The sequence below is a fragment of the Mastigoproctus giganteus genome, chromosome 4, assembly GCF_048544385.1.
Source record: "Mastigoproctus giganteus isolate SK-2022 chromosome 4, ASM4854438v1, whole genome shotgun sequence".
NCBI classification, from domain to species: Eukaryota; Metazoa; Arthropoda; class Arachnida; order Uropygi; family Thelyphonidae; genus Mastigoproctus; species Mastigoproctus giganteus.
In genome coordinates this window covers 96,461,799-96,483,245 of record NC_143578.1, presented here as the reverse complement: position 1 = coordinate 96,483,245, position 21,447 = coordinate 96,461,799, and the positions used below count along the sequence as shown (strand labels likewise).

Here is a 21,447-nt window from a genome sequence, read left to right as displayed (position 1 = left end):
CATTATCCAGAAGTCATATCCAAATGGCAAATTCTGGAAGATTGGAGCAAGGTATTAATTATACCAATATATAAAATGGGAAATAAAGCTGAATGTGTAAAGAAATCTGCTCTGTCACTTTTTTAAAAATATGTCATCAAGTACAATCTTTAAGAGAATTAAAAGTTTGTATAACATGGCAGATCTGCAGTTAGAATTGAAGGAAGGTGAAGTTCTGCCTCACTCCAAGTTCAAACTTAAAGTGAGGCAGGACTTCACATTATTGCCACTTATTTATTTAATTTTTATTTAAAATTTAATCAAAGAATATACACTCTGTGATTACTGAATTATGACCTCCTACCTAATGGCGCACTATGGCCATATTTGCCGATGCACCTAATAAATCCCTAAACAAACAAACAAACAAAAAAACAAACAGACAAACAAACGTACCTACCTAATACTGTGTTGGGCCACTGTTTGTGTGGATAACAGCCGCTACTATTTGCCTAGGCATTGACCTCACTAGATGTCTGAAGATGTCTGTAGGGATCTGCAGCCATGCTGCCTGCAAGGCTTTCCACAGTGTCGGAATAGATAAAGGTTGTGTGTCCATATACAAAAACATCTCACAGGTGTCCAATTAGATTGAGGTCAGACAAATTTGGAGACCAATCAAGATGGGTGATATTTTTATTGTGTTCCTTGAATCACTCATGCACAGTGCAAGCCCGATGACATGGCACATTATCATATTTGGAGGATCCTGTTTCTGTCCGAAAAAAAATGCAACAAGGCAGGGTGCACATGGTCTCCGAAGGGGCTGCTGGTAGATCTTACTAGCAAAATATGCACTAGGGTCCTAGTTCTTGCCAGCAAAACATGCCCCATATTAAGCAACCACTGCCACCTGACTGGATAGTGGGCACCATGCTTAATGGTTCCATGGACTCGTATTGCTTGTGCCACACACACAAAGACATATTTCAACATGTTCTACCAGGTATTTGACTCATCTGACTGGCATACTCATTCAAGTCCTCCAGTGTCCAACCAGCGTGTTGTTGACACAACAGCATTGTCATCGACAGTGATTAGCAGTGAGGAGAGGGTGTCTCTTGGGTCATCTGCTGTGGAACCCCGTATGTCTTAGTGTGTGGCGCATTGTCATTTAGGATATTGTTCTTGCATTCCCCATATTATATTGTGATGTCAACTGTTGCACAGTGACCCGCTGTTGAGCACGTATAGTGTTTCACCTTTCGTGCAGCATGATCATTCACCTTGCATAATCCCTTACAGTTTTGTTGGCAGGAGGTGATTTGATCCATTAGACACCATTCTTTGTACATCTTAACCACAGTGGGCCATGAACAACTGACAAGACATGCTGTTTCTGTTATGGAAGCATCCAGTACACGAGCTCTCACAGTCATGCTCTTTTGAAACTGTGATATCTTTATTACGTTCCATAATTGCAACTTTATCACTTTGACTTGGACCAGCAGATGCAATTTATCAATGCTCTGGCACAGAGGTTCCCAAACTTTCTCAGTTCATGGTGCCCTTAGTGGCTCAGTAATTTTTTCACTGCGCCCCTAGGCCAGAAGAAATACCTAACAGTTCTGTTTATTAAGTAGGTATGTCCAAACAACTTAATAAGTAATGTTGAAACTGTGAACTACCTCAAGCTAGCAGTTCGTCGCGGTGTCCAACAGATGTCAAGTATCACCATGTTTCCCTCAAAAATTTAAAATATCCCGTTGTGCGCTGGGGTACCGCGCCGCACAATTTGGGAACTTCTACCTCTAGGATACAAAACTGTTTGGCTTTTTATACTGCAAGCTGTATGGATAGTCCATTTTGGATTGGGTGGCCATAATTCAGTGATCACTGAGTGTATGTTATTGATAAAGTTTATTGAGGGAGATTTGTGAAATAATGGTAACCATATTTATTTGATTTGATGTGGGAGATGTAAAAATTGAATCATTATTATATGCCAGAGGTGGTGAACCCGTGGCACACATACAATTTTTTTGGGCACGCAGAATTCAGAGTCCCCAAAAAATTTCAAACTTTGAAACATCACTCCAGGAATCCATCTTGAGTCATAACCTGCACACGTCCGTTCTCTCTGTATTGTACAGTTATGTACTGTACAATCTAAAAATTTAGATTGTACAGTACATAATCAAAAAATTGGAAAATGTTAGTAATTTTATGTATTTAGGAATGGTCTTTAATAAAGATGGAATATTATACTTTGAAATGAACAGTAGTCAACAATGGGAAAATCGGTTAAGAAAATTTATTTGGAGCAAAAGAAAAATTATATAGAAGACAGAATTAGCTGTTTTTAACACGGGTTTTTAAGCCTATTTTATCTGCTCCACACATTAGAAAAACCAGTGGAGCCCATAACTGGGTTTGAAATAAAGGAGTTAATCAAAAGCAATCTTCAGAAATTAGTGTTAATAAAAAAAAAGTAATAGGAACTGATATAGTAGTAGTAGTAGTAGTGGCATGTGATGCAAGAAAGCAAATGTATGAGCTTATGCAGCATCAGCCAAAAAAAAAAAAATCACACCATTCCCTCCAAATGCCTGTCCAGTTCCTCCTTAAATTTATTCAACCTATCAACTTCCACAACGACAGATGGAAGTTTGTTCCAGCAATTAACCACCCGCTGACTAAAGGCAAATTTCCGCACATCATTCTACATCTGTCCTTTCGTAATTTGAATTTATGCCCCCTTAGGCTCATAATCTGAACAAGTGGAAGGATCCCATCAGAATTCAGCATGGTCAACCCATTCAAGGCCGTATTGAAGACTGTATCATATTACAAATATGGAAGACCTTATTACAAATACAGATGGAAAACTATATCATATCATATTACAAATACAGAAATAAGGAAAAGTTTTGGGATAACAAATATCCAAACAAAGGTATAGGAAACTTAAGATTATATAAGCACATAGAAAGGATGGGAAAAGGAAGATTATTTAAATAGATATTAAAATAAAAATGAATGGTAATAGATCCAATGGTAGTCCAAGAGGAAGATTAATCGATGGTGTAAAGCAAGCATTAGAAGAATAAGGGCTTAAATCTAACAGGAAATAAAATAGTATGGAAGGCTGATATTTCAGAGGACTGATTTGTATGATCGTAGTGACTTGCATACTAACAGATGTGGTGATGATAATAATGAAGGAATGGTGCCACTTAAAATATAGATATTTATTAACCTATTTTGTTGAAGTAAATTATATTAAATTTTAAATAGATATTAAAATTTTCTTTATTTCATTCATCATTTTCAGTAAAAGTAGTAGACTATAACAGTAGACACAGTCTACTGTTATTTCTTTGTTGTTCATTTTTATCTCAAATTTTCTAGATCTCGCTTACTATTTTTTAAAGGGTATTACTGCCAAACACCTCCATCATTTAAAAATTTTGTGTGATGCAATGAGTTGTTTTGAATCTTCTTTTGTTCCTCATCATGATAATTCCTTATTTAAATCAATAAACAGAAATGAAGTTTGTAGATGAAAATTAGAAACATAACTTTAAAAGTAATTAAATACTGAAATATTGTTTAAAACTATGGGGAAGGAAAGACAATTCTAATCAGTTAGCCAGAGGAATTTTGCAAAGGAAGGAGTTCATAATCAAAATCCGTCAATCAGTTCAGCCCTGGAGATATTATGCAAGGGTCATAGTTGGCCAAGTATGGCCTGCCCTTGTGAACAGAACTCTTTTTATAGAGATAGAATGTACTTGAATAGGAGGGCAAGAATATTTGCTGATACTGTGGAGGCAGTGTTATGTGGTTCAGAAAACTGCTAGTTTGGGGGAATACAGACTAATAGTTCAATAGTAATTATTAGCAGAGGTAGAAGTGATTCACCAATAAAGCAGAGTTGGGGGGATAATAAGGTCCAGATTATTACATGGATAGCATTAGAATGGATTCTGCAATTATGTGGGTTGTGTTAGAAATACTAAGAGAACAAACAGGTACACATACATGCTTGTTTATAAACTGATGCTAGGACCATAGTAAATAAATTTTATTAGTTCAAAATATTGTTTAAGTAACGAATTGCTGACATTATAGGAATATCGGAAACATGTCACTGATATAGGGATGGAAATTTGAATTCAATTAGCACAATGTGTACAGAAAGGATGTACATGACAGGAGTTGTTGGGGGGGGATTATTTATGCTATTGGTTAAGAAGCACATAGTTTCTTAAGCAATACAGCTTAAGAAATTTTTGGGTATTATGCATTACATGCTCATCACTGGCTTTCACCGTGACAGATATAGATTAGCCAAGAGTAGTTATGGTGAGTTTACCATAAAATGGATTTCAGTCATTGCATGTGTCATATCCAAGAATTCTTTTCTCTTATAAAAGTTATTATGGAATATTTTTGTCACTTTGTTATTTTTCATACATTTGTTTCTGTGAATTTTCTTGAGAATTAGAATTAAAATGAAAATAGTTACATTATAATGTCAACTTGCCTGTAAGGAAATAAAAGTTCATTTAAGCTATATACACAGTTAGTCCCCGACTTACGTAAGCCCACGTAACTTCGAACTTAGTTAAATTTTTTGGTAAAATGGTAAAGATACTTTCTGTATAATTTTTAAGAGTGAAGTCAATGAAGGAACAATAAGTTTTTATTTTCGTTCCCATACAAACTATGTTGGAATAATAACCTGCATTGTAACTAGAATCTAGGTAAATAACTAGAGTTAACATTTCATTTTCTGCTCTAAAAATTCTGAAGAAATATTTGACAACGTGTTTGAGACAGGTGAACTGCATTGAAGCACTTCAGAGAAACCCCCACAACGTTTAAGCCACATGGACTGTGTCCCATCAGCTACTTTTTGGGAGAATTACACTCTAGCCCTTTAACATCCTTGATGGAATACACAACATTTCGAGAGCCTGGAATGATGTGACAACAGCTTGTATTAGAGGAGTTTGGAAAAATCTTCTAAAAAAATTCGAGCTTAATAACGAAGGCTTCAACATAGATGAGCTGATGTCTTCTGTTACCAAATAAATTGTAAACTTACCCCAAGAGTTGCAATAATCCTGGATAACAAAGATTTAGATGAGCTTGTGGATGAATGAGTTGAAGATTTAACAACAGAAGACATAGTCCAGTTGAATGTGCAAATAGTTGAGGAGCAAGGGAGAGCCAAATCCATTGAGGAATTGGAGCAACCCAAGCAGCAGTCCAAATTAAAGGAAATGGCTTAAGCATTTCGTAAAATTCAGGAAGGTCTCTATGTTTGATGGAATGGATGAAAACACCAAACGTTTCTTGAAAATAGAAAGAAAAGTTCAAGATTTCTTATCGGCTTATTGCAAAATTTATGAAGAGAAAAAAAAACAAAAACATACGAAACAGATGAAGATCGAAGAGTTCATATTACATTCTACCTCACTGACCTACTCAGCCTACAATACCCTGTTGATTAATGTGTCTTATTAATGCTTCAGGTTTGTTTTCAGTTACCTTCAGTTCATCACACCTGAAGATTTTGATTCACTGTGTGGTTTAGACCAATTTTCTTAAATTTGTACACTTTGGTTTTGATTCCCTTAGTAGTCCTTGTAAAGCCTACACGGCATACGAAATACATATCAGTTATTTACAGTAAAATAACATGCGTTTTTTTTCTTCCTTTTATGTTTTCTTTTCTTATGTGCCACTCCGGTTAATTCACCCTGGCCCAGATAAAGTTTTTAATTGTTATGGTATAATAACTATTTTTCTTCATTCTTCTGAGGATATTGTGTGGGTTTTGTAATTTTGACATATCAGGGATATAGTACAATATTTTATTAGTCATTCCCGAGTTACGTAAGAAGTCCTGGAACATATGTCGGGAACAGACTGTATATTGTTGCAATTTATGTGCAGAATCAAAACAATTTGCAAATTGGTAATTTTTTGGCCAACATAGTTTTCAGTAGCCAGTGTTTTTTTTTTTTTTTTGATGATGCTAACTTCTACGAGGCATGGCCTTTGTTTGGGCTTTCTCACTGTATGGAGTGACTTCGGTATGTTTACTGGTTGCCATAGTGTAAGGACTACAGCTGCTCATCTGTCCTGCTACTTTGAGAGTTATTGGACACAGTATTTTTCCTTTTCTCTCTGTTTCTGTGCAGCTTTCCTTGAAAAGATGGGTACATTATTAACCACATTCTGTTTTCTTTTTTCTGATGTATGTTCATTTTGTGTTTATTTGCAATGCATAACCTCTGTTATAATTTATACTAGGCAGACATAAATTTTGTCCTTCTCTAATTTAATTATTGCAGTTTGTGGGAAGTTCTAAGCTGTCAAAGGAGACAGTAATCATAGCAGGCATTTTGGGGTTTATTTGTTACTAATTGAATCTCTTCCAGGCACTCTATATTGATTTAATGCATTATTTTATGCACGCTTCAAAATTTTTCATTGCTGCTCATGATAAATGCTAGGCTGACAAAAGAGACAAGATTGTTCCAGTAGGTATTTTTCAGTTTTTTTTTTTTTTTTTTTTTTGCACTTATGCCTTGATTTTTCTCTTCTATTATGTTCACATGCTAGTTTTAGGTTGGTGACACCAACAAAATAATTTTGTTTTGGGGGAAAATAATGGAGTTAGTGGTTAAAGAAGTATTGCAGGATCATCTTGACAGGGAATGGAGTTATACTGAAATATCATAGGGGCCCCATACCCAGCTGTTAGGCCCATATTATAGCACACCTTCTCGATGGTAAGCCCTGTTACGTCACTTAGGTGGCAACAAACGTGTAGAGTGGTTCTCTTCAAGACGCCTGGTCAGTGTGAAGAGGAAAAGACCAAACCCTCCAGCATATGACAGCACGAGAAAACAAATGGCTCTCAGTCCCCAGCAGCTTTCACTCTCCCTCTTACGGCAGCGAGAGGATCAGAGTGGAAGCAGAGGGTGCTAAGAATCTCTGGGTACGACCAGGCTGCCATGCACGGAAACTGAACTTGGCCTGTTATAACGTAAGATCACTCATCGGTGAAGACAGGATATTAGAGCTGGAAAAGGAATTAGAAAATGTGAATTGGAATATCATTGGTTTGGCTGAAACAAGAAGAAGAAATGAATCACTTATAAGTTTATCAAGTGGAAATCTGCTGTACACCAATGGAAACAGTGAAAGGAGTGAAGGTGGAGTTGGGTTTCTGGTCCATAAAGATTTTAAAAACAACATTTTGGAATTCAAAAGTACATCACCAAGGGTGTCAAGACTAATACTCAAGATTTCTAAGAGGTACAAGCTAAAGATTATAATGATTTATGCACCAATATCGAGCCATGATGATGAAGAGGTTGAAGAAATGTACACCGAAATTGAGAGTCTTCTAGATGAGCAGAAAACCCACTACACTATTATTATGGGGGACTTCGATGCTAAGGTTGGAAAAAAGACAAAACAGCGCAGAAAGGGGAACTATAGGAAATTTTGGAATTGGTGAAAGAAATGAAAGACTTGTGGAATTTGCAGAATCTCAAGGACTGTCAGTAATGAACACTTTTTTCAAGAAAAGGGTGAACAGAAAGTGGACATGGAAGAGTCCAAATGGATTAACTACTAATGAAATCGACTTCATCCTCACTAACAGAAGATATATTGTGAATGATGTTACTGTCCTGAATAAGGTAAATGTTGGAAGTGATCACAGAATGGTAAGATGTACACTTGATATAGATGTAGGAAAGGAAAGGAAAAAACTGACTCGAGTAAATAATACAAAGGTCTTTGAGATAACAGAAGAGGAGAAAAAGCAGTATGTACTGGAACTTAAGAACAAGTTTGAGCTTCTGCAGACTGCTCAGGACCAAGATATCGACGAGGAATATTACAACTTTCTGAAAGTGATAAAGCCCAAAAAACCTATAGGGAAAAAGAAATCCAAAGAAGAAAAAATTAGTCAAGAAACACTTGTCATGATGAATCAAAGACGACAAATGAAGAGCAAGAAAAACACTGACAGGGAGAAAATTGAGTATACTGAGTTATGCAAAGCCATTAGAAAGAGACTCAGAGAGGACATAAGAAGATTTAACACAAGAAAAGTAGAACAAGCATTAAGGGAAAACAAAGGATTTAAATCAGCAGCCATGAGCAGTAATACAGAAAGACAAATGATACTGAAACTGAAGAATAGTGATGGTGTACTTATAAACAGCAGAGAAGGCATAATTCAAATAGCAGAAGACTACTATAGATAATTATACAAGGAGCGAGGGAATGATGCCAGCAGTGGGGAAGATGGATCGCAAATTAGCAACACAAACGACATACCCAATATTCTTGCTGATGAGATAGAACATGCATTGAAGAAAATGAAGAATCAGAAAGTCCCAGGGGAAGATTAAGTTACTGCAGAGTTGTTAAAACTGGGAGGAAGAGACATAACACAAAAACTGGCAAGGCTCTTCACAAAGTGCATTAGAAAAGGTGTGACGCCTAAGCAGTGGAATAATGCAATCATAGTTTTGCTGCATAAGAAAGGAGATAAATCAGAAATTGGAAATTATAGACCAATTAGCTTGTTATCCCACATCTACAAGTTGTTCACAAGGGTCATTACTAACAGATTAGAAAGAATACTTGATGAGAATCAACCAAAAGAGCAAGCTGACTTTAGGACAGGATTCTCAACTATGGATCACCTTCACGTAATATCACAGCTAATGGAGAAAGCAAATGAATATAAAACACCATTATGCCTGGCATTTGTGGATTATGAAAAGGCGTTTGACTCCATACAGCATAAGGCAATGTTTCGGGCACTGGAAAGGCAAGGCATAGATACTCCATATATTATGATTTTGAAGAAAATATATGAGAATGCTACATCCTTTATTAGACTAGACAAAGACAGTAGGAAATTTAAAATCAAGAAAGGAGTTCGACAAGGAGACACAATATCTCCAAAGCTGTTTACCTTGAGGAAGCTTTCAGAAGATTAGACTGGTCGCAGAAAGGAGTCAATGTGAACGGAGAGTACCCAAACCATTTACGATTTGCAGATGACATTGTGGTCATAAGCCACGATCCCAAAGAATTAGAGGAAAATCTTAATCAGTTATGCACAGTTAGTAAGGCTTTTGGACCAAAGATGAATATGACTAAAACAAAAGTAATGATGAACAAGTATGCCACAGAAAGGGAAATAATGATTGAAGGAGCAGTAATTGAAAAGGTGGAGTCATATACTTATCTGGGACAAGTTATTAGCTGCAATAATGATAAATGGCTGGAAGTCAAGAGAAGAATAAATTTTGGATGGATAGCATTCAGGAAATATAGTCACATACTGAAGAGCAATATCCCAGTTTGTCTGAAACGAAAAATAATGAACCAATGTATACTCCCCACCATGACTTATGGAAGTGAAACTTGGGCACGCACCAAAAGAATGGAAGGGAAGCTGAGAACTACACAGCGAAGAATGGAACGAATTATATTGGGAATCAGACTGTTAGATAAGAAGAGAAACACATGGATTAGGCAGCAAACTCAAGTAAAGGACATTCTTATCAAAACTAAAGAACTAAAATGGTCTTGGGCAGGACACATAGCTCGAAGACATGATGACAGATGGACTAAGAAAATAACAGAATGGTATCCAAGAGGAGCTAGAAGAAAACCTGGAAGACAAAGGCGGAGATGGATAGATGAAATTCATGAGTTTGTGGGTAGTAAATGGATGGCCAGTGCTCAAAACAGAAGGAACTGGAAAGTTGCTGGAGAGGCCTTCATCCTGCAGTGGATTGAAAATGGCTGATGATGATGATGATATAGCATTTTATTTTCATTTTAATGATTAAAAAGTAAATGTTACATTATTGAGTTTTTCACCTGACTGAAGCTTCTTCCTGTCATCTCTGCCATACCTTGGAAATGTTGCCGGCAGCCCTATTAGTAGTAAGATGTAAGATTGCCCTGAATGCCTTAAGTGAATTCGATATGTGATTCTTTCAAAGAGTTTTCCATTTTTGGGATTATGAAAAGTTATGTAGGGTAGGATCTAGGTAGTACAGTAGATATTCAAACTTGTTAGTTATTTATTGATTATTTAATTTTTTTTTCTTTTTCTTCATTTTTAGTCTAAAACAAATGCATTGAAAGGAGAGTGAATGTAAAGATCTGGTAAAAGAAATTTTGAACAAAAAAAAAAAAAAAAAGAAAAAAAAAAAGTGGCATGAATCCAATACTTACCGGAACTTGTGTGTTGGAATTTTATTTTTCAGAACTAAAAATTCTTTGGAAGTATTTTTGAATGAGTTGAAGGCATTCAGAGCAGTGTGATATGACTAGTGCAAAGACTTCCAAAATTATTTCCAGAAATGTTTCTGGAAATAATTTTGAAATGTTATTTCCAAAATTATTTCCAGGGATGATGTGTTATAATGTGTATTTAGTTAGAGAGAAATTTGAGGATAACCAACGTTTTTTTTTTTTTTATTATTTTTTTAAGAATCACTCCATTTATTTTATATTCACACATAGTACAATGCATGTACTATGTACACCATCACAGGAACTCATTATTTTAATTCCTTTTGCAGGAGAATTTGATGCAAATTTTACTCTTCAAAATGTATGGGGCCGATTGCGACAACCAGGCCTACGTTCTCTTATACAGTGTATTAGTAGTGATGGAAAACCAAATAAAATTGAATTTTCTAGGGTGGTTGATACAGGTCAGGTAAGTATTAAAGTCTTGAATTAGAAGTTAACTTTTTGAATAACCTTTTTTAATGCAGTCAGTCCTCGTATAACACGTGTTTACACTGTATGAATTCGATCATATACGATTTGTAAATAATAGGGGAATGATATCGTATATAACACGAACCGAATTCGCTTATGCACGATTCGCCTTTGTGTTTATAAGAAATGGCAGTCGAACGTGGAATCATCCCAACTGAATGCAACACAATGGGAATGAAGAGAAGATTCTGAAAATGTATTTATGTTTTTTATATCAGCAAAGGGGAAACACATTTCACCATAATAACGTAAAAACCCACACAATTCCAGCTATCGGTATTATCGCAAATGCAATCAGATCGAGTTTACTACCAGTTTAATTTTAAAACAGATTCCACTAGCAGAAACGCAACTGAAAATTGTTTTTATTGTTTTATGGTAGTAACCCCCAGAAATGTGCTTTAGTAAAATGTGAGCTAGTGAGGTGTTAATAGTGTTTCTCTGCCTTTACAATGTTGTTTATTCAGTTGCTACACACGTGCAGCTTTGTTTATGTGTATCAAGCGTGCCTCCACATTTTGTAATTGTGCTTGATTGTTCTAAAAATGAGTAAAATACTTAAAAGGTGTGAAAAGGAAGCATCCTGGTGAAGACACTACAGATTCAGAGAGAAAAAGAAAAGCAGTATCGATAAACAGAGGCGGACTGGGTCAAAAAATTCTTACCTGGGAAAATATGTAGTGGCCTCATACTAGCGTTTATGGCCTCTGGCCCACCGGGGTTTCCCCGGTAAGGCTTATGGCTAGTCCACCTCTGTCGACAGAGAAAAAATATGAAATTGTGAAACGCTTTGAGCGAAATGAAAGACCATGTGATATTGCATGTGCTACAGGCCTATATGAGGCAACACTGAGAATTAGAAAGAATGCAGAGAAAATAAAAACAACTTTCATAGCAGGAACAACTCAAAGTGTAATTAAAATCCATTAGATCAAGACACAAAGAATTGGAAGAGATGGAATGGCTGTCATCTGTTTGGATAGAAAATCAAATAAAGAACAAGTTTGTTTACGATAGAAGCAAAAGCATTAGCAATATTTTATTATGTAATAGTCGTAATAAAATACATAAGTATTTTGTTACGATTATTTATTGTGTTTGGTAATGTTTTGGTTACAAATGTGTCTTCAATCTTGGGTGGTCGGCACCTAGCTCTGTTTTTCCCATAGGGCCTGTTGTTTATATTGCATAATTTTGCATTGCACGAGGGTTTCTAGGAACACAATTATCGTGTTATACAAGGACTGACTGTACAGCTGTTTATTTTAATGGTGTTACAGTTTTCTGCTCTCTAAACATCCACATAGCCTGGCTAAATCACTCTGAAGGAGCTCAGCCTGATTTGAATCTGTAACCACCCTCTTGATCCTCATATCACATGCAAATAAACATTGTACCCTTTATTTTAGCATTAGCATTAGCACGAGTAGAGGCATATGATGCAAGAAAGCAATCTTATGCAGCATCAGCCAAAAAAAAAAAAAGAAAAAAAAAACGCTCCCATTTCACCCCTCTGTTCATTCGAAATACCTGTCCAGCTCAGCCTTAAATTTATTTAGGCTATCAACTTCCACAACAAAGGATGGAAGTCTGTTCCACCAACCAACTACTTGTGGGCTAAAGGCAAACTTCCGCACATCTATCCTACACCTGCCTTTCCTCAATTTGAATTCGTGCCCTCTCAGGTGATTATTCTGAGCAAGAGGAAGAATCTCATCAGCATTGAGCATGCTCAAGCCATTCAAAGCTTTATACACCTCAATCAGATCACCTCGCAGGTGCCTAGTCTCCAGACACTAATTTGCAAAATTTAAGCCTTTCTTCGTAAGAGCAACTCTTTGTTCCATTCAATAATCTTGTTGCCCTTCTCTGTACTCGTTCCAACAGCTCTACATCCTTCTTAAAATGAGGCCTCCAGACCTGTACACAGTACTCAAGGTGTGGCCTGACCATTGCCTTATACAAGAGGATAATCACCTCCTTATCCCTGCCAGAAAAATTCCAGAAAAACCATGCTGTGTCCGAGCTATAACTGAAGTCTTGTCTTGATGCTCCTGCAGTGCTTCTTTAACCAGTGCCTCCATTAATTTTCCTGGAACAGAAGTTAAACTAACAGGTCTATAATTACTTGTGTCGCCCTTTGATCTTCCTTTGTGAATTGGGGTCACATTTTCACATTGCCAGTCCATGGGTACCTCCTCTGAGTCCAAAGAATCTCTAATAATTATGGCTAAGGGTTTGCTTACTTCCTTTGCTGCCTCCTTTAATATAACTGGATGGATCCCGTCCACCCCGGATGCCTTTTTTATGTTTATCTTCAACAATTTCTCTTCCAATTTCCTCTCAGTTATTACAAAATCATCTAGCTCACTGCCAGAGTTTAACTCACCTCTGGCATTCCCTTCCCTGAATGTAGATGCAAAATACTCATTTAGTTTGTTAGCCACCTGAGCAGTATCATCAACAGTTGAACCATCAATATCTAGTGGACCAATCTGATTCATCCCTTTCCTCCTAGAGTTTACTTAGGTAAAGAACTCTTTGTTATTTTTCTTTTCATCCTTTGCCAAGGATTTCTCATAATCTGCCTTTGCCTGCCTAATCTCCTTTGTGACTTGGTTACAGACCAGCTTATATCTATCATAGGCTTCCACGTCACCCATTAATTTATATGTATCCCACGCATTTTTGTTCTCTGCCATATGTCTCATTAGTTCATCTGACATCCATTTAGGCCTAAACCTTGAACAATATTTCTTAGTCGGTATGTAAAACCTTATAATTTCCAAGATAAATTCTTTGAATGTTTCGCATTTTGAATTTGCTATTGGTAACATCATCAGTTGGTCCCACCGTATAGAATTTAAATACTGTCTCACACCACCGTAGTTTCCTTTACGAAAGGAAAAACCCTTCCCTTTACCTCTGATAGTAGTTAGCTCTTTGAGTAAATCCCACTTCAGCACACTGTAATCACTGCCACCTAGTGGTTCCTTTATCTGTAGATTCTCCTGAAAATGTGTAGATAGCCCGGCACTGAACATTTGAGGATACCCATTTATATCCCCTGGCCTACTCTGAAAAATGACAGTTTATAACAGCTCTCTGCCACTTGTCCTTTAGTCATCCCTTAGTTCACCTCAGGATCTTGTCTGTTTCCCCAGTAGACTACAGCTGGTGCAACAACTTCCCATGTGGATTTGTTTTCAGTGCTTTGCTGAAGTTTAAGTAATATAATGTGAATTATTTCTTGCGTCATCCAACTCTTGTTTGATCATTTCACAGTAGTTTATTAGGCCAGTCAAAAAAAAAAAGATTTTACCTTTACATAGCCACGTTATGATCTGTTTAGAATGTTATACTTCTCAAGGTGATCTTTTAATGTATCTTTGACCATCCACCTCAGGATCTTTTCGATAGTTCCAATACACTGCAGCTTGTATATACAGGGTTGTTAAAATTAAAGAGGTCCTGTTGTATACAACAAGAGGTGGAGAATACAACAAGAGGTCCTGTTGTATTCTCCAAAAGTGACAGTGTGGTATGGATTTAAGGTCACATTCATGATTGGGCCATATTTTTTTAAACAGGTAACACCGACTGGACACTGCACCTGTTCCGTCACTGGACAACGATATTATGAAACGGAAAATTTCACAATACCAGAGCTGCAACAACATGGGTGCCTTCAGGATACCATATTCATGCAAGATGGTGCACCACCCCACATCCACCGTTGTGTCCAAAGATTGCTAAGGCAACACTTTACAGATGAACTATGTAGAGGGCTCTGGAGCGAGTTCTAAGGCTCGTACTGAAGAGAAATTTGGACAACAGGTACAATAAAGATGTGCTCACCATTTATTGGAAGAAAAAAATTAGTTACAAAATTTGTCACTGTATGATGCTGTGTCACTCTATGTCACGTAACTATCTTAGTTATGATTATGCAAATAACGTAAGTTGTTTGCATAATCGTAAATTATTGCCATAGCACCACTACTCAGCTCTACTGTACTATATAAAAGCAAAGCAGTCTTTTCAAAATCATACAGTAGATGTTTGCCTGCACTACAGGAGCAATGCCAACAACGTTGTAGCAAAAGGCTCTATTAGTGAAGCTGTACGTATCAGAACAGAAACAATGCAGTTGCTGTTGTCAGATAATTCTGGCGTTAGAAGTGCATAAGGCGTGCACCTATGACTAGTCGGTTTGTGCTGTCCCCAAAATGATTGCGAAATTTGAAGCGACAGGACATCTTGGTGTTCAACCAGGTAGAGGTCAAAAACGAGTGGACTCCTCTCATGTTGAAGATGTGGCTAAGGCTGTCGTGGATTTATCAAGTCAATCTCCATATGGTAGCGCAAGTGTGCCAGCTATTTCTTGTGAAGCGGACATGCTGTACTCCACTCTAAGGCTAGTAATGCGTCAGGTGTTGCGGTACTATCCTTACAAGATGCATATGCTACAGCAGCTAAAGCATGGTGATGCAGATATTCGTTTCACATACGCACTTTAGTTTCTGGTGCAAATGACAATGGATATCACTTGGCCATAGAACATCCTTTGGAGTGATGAAGCCCACTTCTGCTTAAATGGACAAGTGAATATGTCCAACTGTCGCATTTGGGCAACAGAAAACTCAAGAGGTCCTGTTGTATTCTCCAAAAGTGACAGTGTGGTATGGATTTAAGGTCACATTCATGATTGGGCCATATTTTTTTAAACAGGTAACACCGACTGGACACTGCACCTGTTCCGTCACTGGACAACGATATTATGAAACGGAAAATTTCACAATACCAGAGCTGCAACAACATGGGTGCCTTCAGGATACCATATTCATGCAAGATGGTGCACCACCCCACATCCACCGTTGTGTCCAAAGATTGCTAAGGCAACACTTTACAGATGAACGAGTCATCAGCCTTGTTTCCAGACATCTTACTCTTAGTTACCCTAACACTGACCATGTATTTACTTGTTTCATGATGACTGCCAGCAGCTCTTGAAATTCCCAGCAACTTGCTCTCTAGGCTGCTGCTCATTACAATAGAAGCAGTGCAAGAATCACTTTCACCTCTGCATGCTGCTACTGTTAATCTTTTAGTCTGTGAATCCCCCTCCCCCAAGCTAGCAGTTTTCCAACCCACCTAACACTGCCTCGACATCAGCAAATATTCTTGCACCCTTTCTATTTAAGTGTATCCCATCCCTCTAGAACCAGTCTCTCCTGTTAGCAAGCACAGACCGCACTGAAAAAATTCTACTCCAAATTTAGAGTGGATGGATGGGGGGGGAGAGAGAGAGAGAGAGAGAGAGAGAGAGAGAGAGAGAGAGAGAGAGAGAGAGAGAGAGAGAGAGAGACTTAAAAGTAAAAATAGACTCCTAAAATGTGACTTAGTTAAGGTATAATGCTCTTAGATATTTGAGTTATAATTTTTATCACAGTTTAAAAAATAAGTTGGTTCATTTTTAGCAATAAGACTCTTAGATAATGGGGAAGTAATGACGAAATTACTGAAAAGTTATGTATAGAGTGCTAGACTAAAGAAATATCTAAGTGAAAAATTCACTGCCTTCTTGATATTTATTCAGATTATAAAGAATATTGAAATCTATTATTTTTGTATATTAATTTCATGCTTAAATAAATTTGGTGAATTTAAGTAGTACTGGTTAAATCAGAGACTACCAATATAATAGGAATATCAGAAATATGAAATATGATTTTATTCTGGTATATCATATCAAGAATTCGAATATGGTAATTATAATATGTACAAGAATAACAGACACGACTGAAGGGGGGGTGGATGTGTTATTCTTGAAGTTTGAATACAAAGTACATTGATTCAAAAAGAGTATATCCAATAAATGAGAACTGTCAAGAATTTATTAGTAGTAGTAGCACGTGCTGCAAGGAAGCAATCTTGTACTGAATCAGCCCAAAAGAAAAATTAAATCACTATACACATCTGTCCATCCTCTCTAATAATCTGTTTAATTTTTCCTTAAACTTATTCAAACTACCTACTTCTACAAATCCAGATGTAAGTTTGTTCCAACGATCAGCTACGCTCTGGCTGAAAGCAAATTTACAAATTTCTGCACATCTATTCTGCAGCCCATCCTTCCTCAATTGAAATTTATGCAATCTCACATGTGTTGGCTGAGCAAGAGTAAGGATGCCATCAACATTTAGTTCATGGAAAGTCTTAAACAGCTCAATCATATTTTCTTGCAGATGCCTCATTTCCAGATGCTATAGTTTGAAGAACTGCAGTCTTTCTTGGTAAGAGTACTCTTTTGTTCCTCTCACTACTCTTGTTGCTCTTCTCTGCACCTGTTCCAACACATCCACATCCTTCCTCAAATGAAGCTACCAGACTTGTGTGCAGTACTGATGTGGCCTAACCATTGTCTTTTACAGCAGAGATAATTATCTCCTTATCTTGCTGGCAAAATTCTTGTTTATCATTTACAAAACCCAATGTACTATTCTAGTGGCCCGTGTGCATTGCTCAGAGAACTTGGGGAGGTACCCATGGACTGGAGCATATCTCCAGTCCATGGGTACCTCCCCTGAGTCCAGGGAAGCTCTCATAATTATGGCTAAGGGTTTACTTACTTCCTTTGCCTCCTCCTTTAATATAACTGGATTGATTCCATCCACCCCAGGTGCCTTTCTTGTGTTTATCTTCAGCAATTTCTCCTTCACTTTACTCTCAGTTATTAAAATATTATCTAGCTTACTGCCAGAGTTGAATACACCTCTGGCATTCCCCTACCTGAATAACTCCTCATGTGGGAATGTCGATGCAAAATATTCATTTAGCTAACAAACTAAATATTCATTTAGTTTGTTAGCTACCTGAGCAGGATCATCAAAAGTTGAACCATCGATATCAAGTGGACCAATCTGATTCATTCCCTTCTTTCTAGAGTTTACATAAGTAAAGAACTCTTTGCTGTTTTTCTTTGCGTCCTTTGCCAAAGATTTCTCGTAATCTGCCTTCGCCTGCCTAACCTGTGGGAGAAGACAGAGGGTGGTAATCAATGGGTGCTGCTCTTCGTGGACTAATGTTATTAGTGGTGAACCACAGGGTTCGGTGTTGGGTCCACTGCTGTTTTTTAAATTTATCAATGATATTGATGAAGGTATATCAGGCTTAATGTCGAAGTTTGCAGATGATACAAAGGTTTGCAGGGTTGTTAATGACAGTAATGGCAGTGTGCTACTGCAACAGGATCTAGATAATTTGGGCAGATGGACTAAGAAGTGGCAACTGAAGTTTAACTTTGACAAATGCAAAATACTGCATATTGGTAGAAGTAACCCCAGAGAAACATACCAACTGTGTGGTATTACACTTAAGGTGGTAGAAAATGAAAAAGACCTGGGAGTAATTGTGCAGTCAGATATGAAGTTTTCTGAACAATGCAGACAGGCTGCCAGGGCAGGTCATGGGGTTTTGTCAATGATATATAGGAATTTTGCTAACAGGGAAAAGGAGGTGATTGTTCCTCTGTATAAGTCAATGGTCAGGCCACGCCTTGAGTACTGCGTACAGGTCTGGAGGCCTCATTTTAGGATGGATGTAGATTTGCTTGAGCGTGTACAGAGAAGGGCAACAAAATTAGTGAGGGGAATGAAGGGATCCTCTTACCAAGAGAGGCTTAAGTTCTGTAAATCGCAGTGGCTGGAGACTAGGCACCTGCATGGTGATCTGATTGAGGTGTATAAAGCCTTGAATGGGTTGGGCACGCTGAATTCTGATAGGATCCTTCCACTTGTTCAGATTACGAACCTAACGGTCATAAATTCAAATTAAGAAAGGACAGATATAGAATAGATGTGTGGAAATTGCCTTTAGCCAGCAGGTGGTTAATTGCTGGAACAGACTTCCATATGTCTTTGTGGAAGTTGATAGGTTGAATAAATTTAAGGAGGAACTGGACAGGCATTTGGAGGGAATGGTGTGATTTTTTTTTTTTTTTTTTTGGCTGATGCTGCATAAGCTCATACACTTGCTTTCTTGCATCACATGCCACTACTACTACTACTACTACTACTACCTCCTTTGTAGCTTGGTTACAGACCATCTTATATCTATCATAGGTTTCTGTGTCACATGTTAATTTATATGTATCCCATGCATTTTTCTTCTTTGTCATATGTCTAATTAGTTCATCTGACATCCATTTAGGCCTAAATCTTGAAGAATATTTGTTTGTTGGTATGAAAAGCCTAGTAGCTTCCAAGATTAATTCTTTGAATGCTTCCCATTTTGAATTTGTTGTTGGTAACATCATCAGTTGGTGCCACCATATAGAATTTAAAAACTGTCTCAGACCACCATAGTCACCTTATGAGAGCAAAAACCCTTCCCTTTACCTTTGATGGTAGTTACCTCTTTGAGTAAATCCCACTTCAGCACGCTGTGATCACTGCCACGTAGTGGTTCCTTTATCTGGAGATTCTTGATTATTATTATTATTATTATTATTATTATTATTATTATTAGCCACATGGTACAAGGAAGCCTGAGGCTTATGCTGCACCAGCCAAAAAAAAAAAAAAAAAAAAAATCCCCAAGTTACCCTGAGAGACAGACAGAGAGAGAAGTAGAAAGGAACCACCAAGAAAGAGAAGAATGATGATATCCAGCTCAGGACCCTGGGTTTGCCAAGCCCATACTCACCAGATGTGAGCCGCATGAACAATCACTACTGATAATCAGATCAAGAGTATTACTCCCTCTAGTTTCTGTCAGGGGCTCTCTCTGTCTGTATCTTTGTGTGGTTTCTCTCTTTCTTGTTTATTCCCCTTGACTTATGACCGTATTACGTTTCCTCTGATAGTTATTCTAAGTGAGATGATCATAGGGCTAGGACAAAATCGGTGCTCTCGGAAAATTAAAGGCTATTCTAGCAATTAACTGCTGTGGCATCGGATTCGCGTTGTGTTAGGTCGGACGATCACAAAGTGTCAATCCGACCCCAGCTCTTACCTTTATTGGTTCGTACTTATATCTGTTGGTGTATGAGAATATGGGCAGAGAGAATGAGACATTATGTAGCACAAAACAACATTTATTATAACAAAAGAAAACATGCATACAGACTTACACTCCATCTAGAGGTTTGTATAAAAGTAAAAGGATGTATATATATTGTTTCAAGGTTTCTGTTCATAACAACAATATTACATTGGCAAAAACATCTTTATAACATACTGGATTCTGGTATCACTGGAACTATTCCTTCAATAGACTTATTGTGTGGCTCTGTTTTAACAAGCTACGGCATTCGCAAAACATTTCAATTCACAAAACACTTCAATATAGAACAGAATGGTTGGGAAACAGAAGAAACTTAGGCAAAGTGCTTTGATGTGCTCATCACTTTAGACCATCTTACATCCGTTCTAATGTGAACAGGCTCACTCACTCCCGTTTCTTATTTCCACAGCACCTTGCTGTAAGATTCTGTGTACCAATTACCATTGGTGGAAATTCCCTTTCATTGTTAAATTAACGAAGATTAAATATTTAGGAAGGAAGCATTAAAAATGGTATCTGTTTGTGTTATGTTCTCGAGGCTTACTTTCACACAAATGAAATAATGGCTTACCAGTTAGATCTCTTGCTTCAGGACAGATTGTGGGACCTCCTTCCCTCTAGTAGGAACTAGGGTGCGGTCTTCTGAGCCATGTTTCCTTTGTCTCAGCTTCTCCTCGGCTGTTCTTAAGGCTGGAGTGATACACAACTGCAGAACCTTCCCTTCACATCGTTAGAACCCTGGACTCATACACATGCTTTCTTTCATCACATGCCACTACTACTACTACTACTTGTTAATTAATTCTGCCGGTCTCCTATTCTTAATATCATTAGTGCCAACTTGTCACCCTTTGTGTGTACAATATCACCCTTTGTGCCCTTAAAGGATGATATCTACCCTACAACGTCATCAACATTTGCCTCTGGCAGACATACCCTAGTCCTGTTCCAGCTATCCTTTTTGCACAATATGTTCCCCGTTTCCCTGACAATAGAGTCACCTACGACAACTAGTTCCTTTGGGACCAGCGCATTCTGCCATGGGGGTTTCCGCTGGCTTGCACAATGTTCAACTGCAAGCTCTGGCATTCATATGGGCAGTAACAGCTTGATGGGTCCCTCAATTTAAATCCTTCGAGGGCATCTACCCTGTCCTTCAAGCTCTCATATAAGCCCATAACAATGCTGAGTTGGCATCTGATTTCCTCGCACTCCTTACATCGCACACACACACAAACACCAACACATTTCCCTTGGTAATATCACGTCCCATTCCTGATTGCTCCCAAACATCAAACAAGCAGTGCATTTCAATAGATTGTGATTCAGATGATAACCTCCCCCTCAGTTCTCCCCTGAGCCACAACACTTCCACTAGTTTGAGCCTTTTGCTTTGCTGCTCTGGTCTGAGTCATGATTTCTATTCAAGTTAAATAAAATTCCAATACCAAATATAACCCTAACCCTATATCCCAATGCAGTTATAACACTATATATATGTATTCCGGTATTGAATATTATCTCCAAGTTACGTTATATGACTTTCTTATC

General features: G+C 37.6%; 1 protein-coding gene across 4 annotated transcripts in view; it reads left to right on the top strand.

The window, feature by feature from the left end:
- LOC150086925 (receptor-type tyrosine-protein phosphatase S-like) overlaps nucleotides 1–21,447 on the top strand; it is a 1,004,071-nt gene that overhangs the window by 14,199 nt on the left and 968,425 nt on the right. For 3 of the 4 annotated variants that reach the window (XM_090372826.1, XM_090372825.1, XM_090372827.1), the window contains exon 2: nucleotides 10,626–10,765. In XM_090372826.1, the coding sequence (XP_090228952.1) occupies nucleotides 10,626–10,765 (140 nt within the window). Of the gene's footprint in view, nucleotides 1–10,625; nucleotides 10,766–21,447 lie in introns of those variants that run through there. The other variant, XM_090372828.1, reaches the window with a different exon arrangement.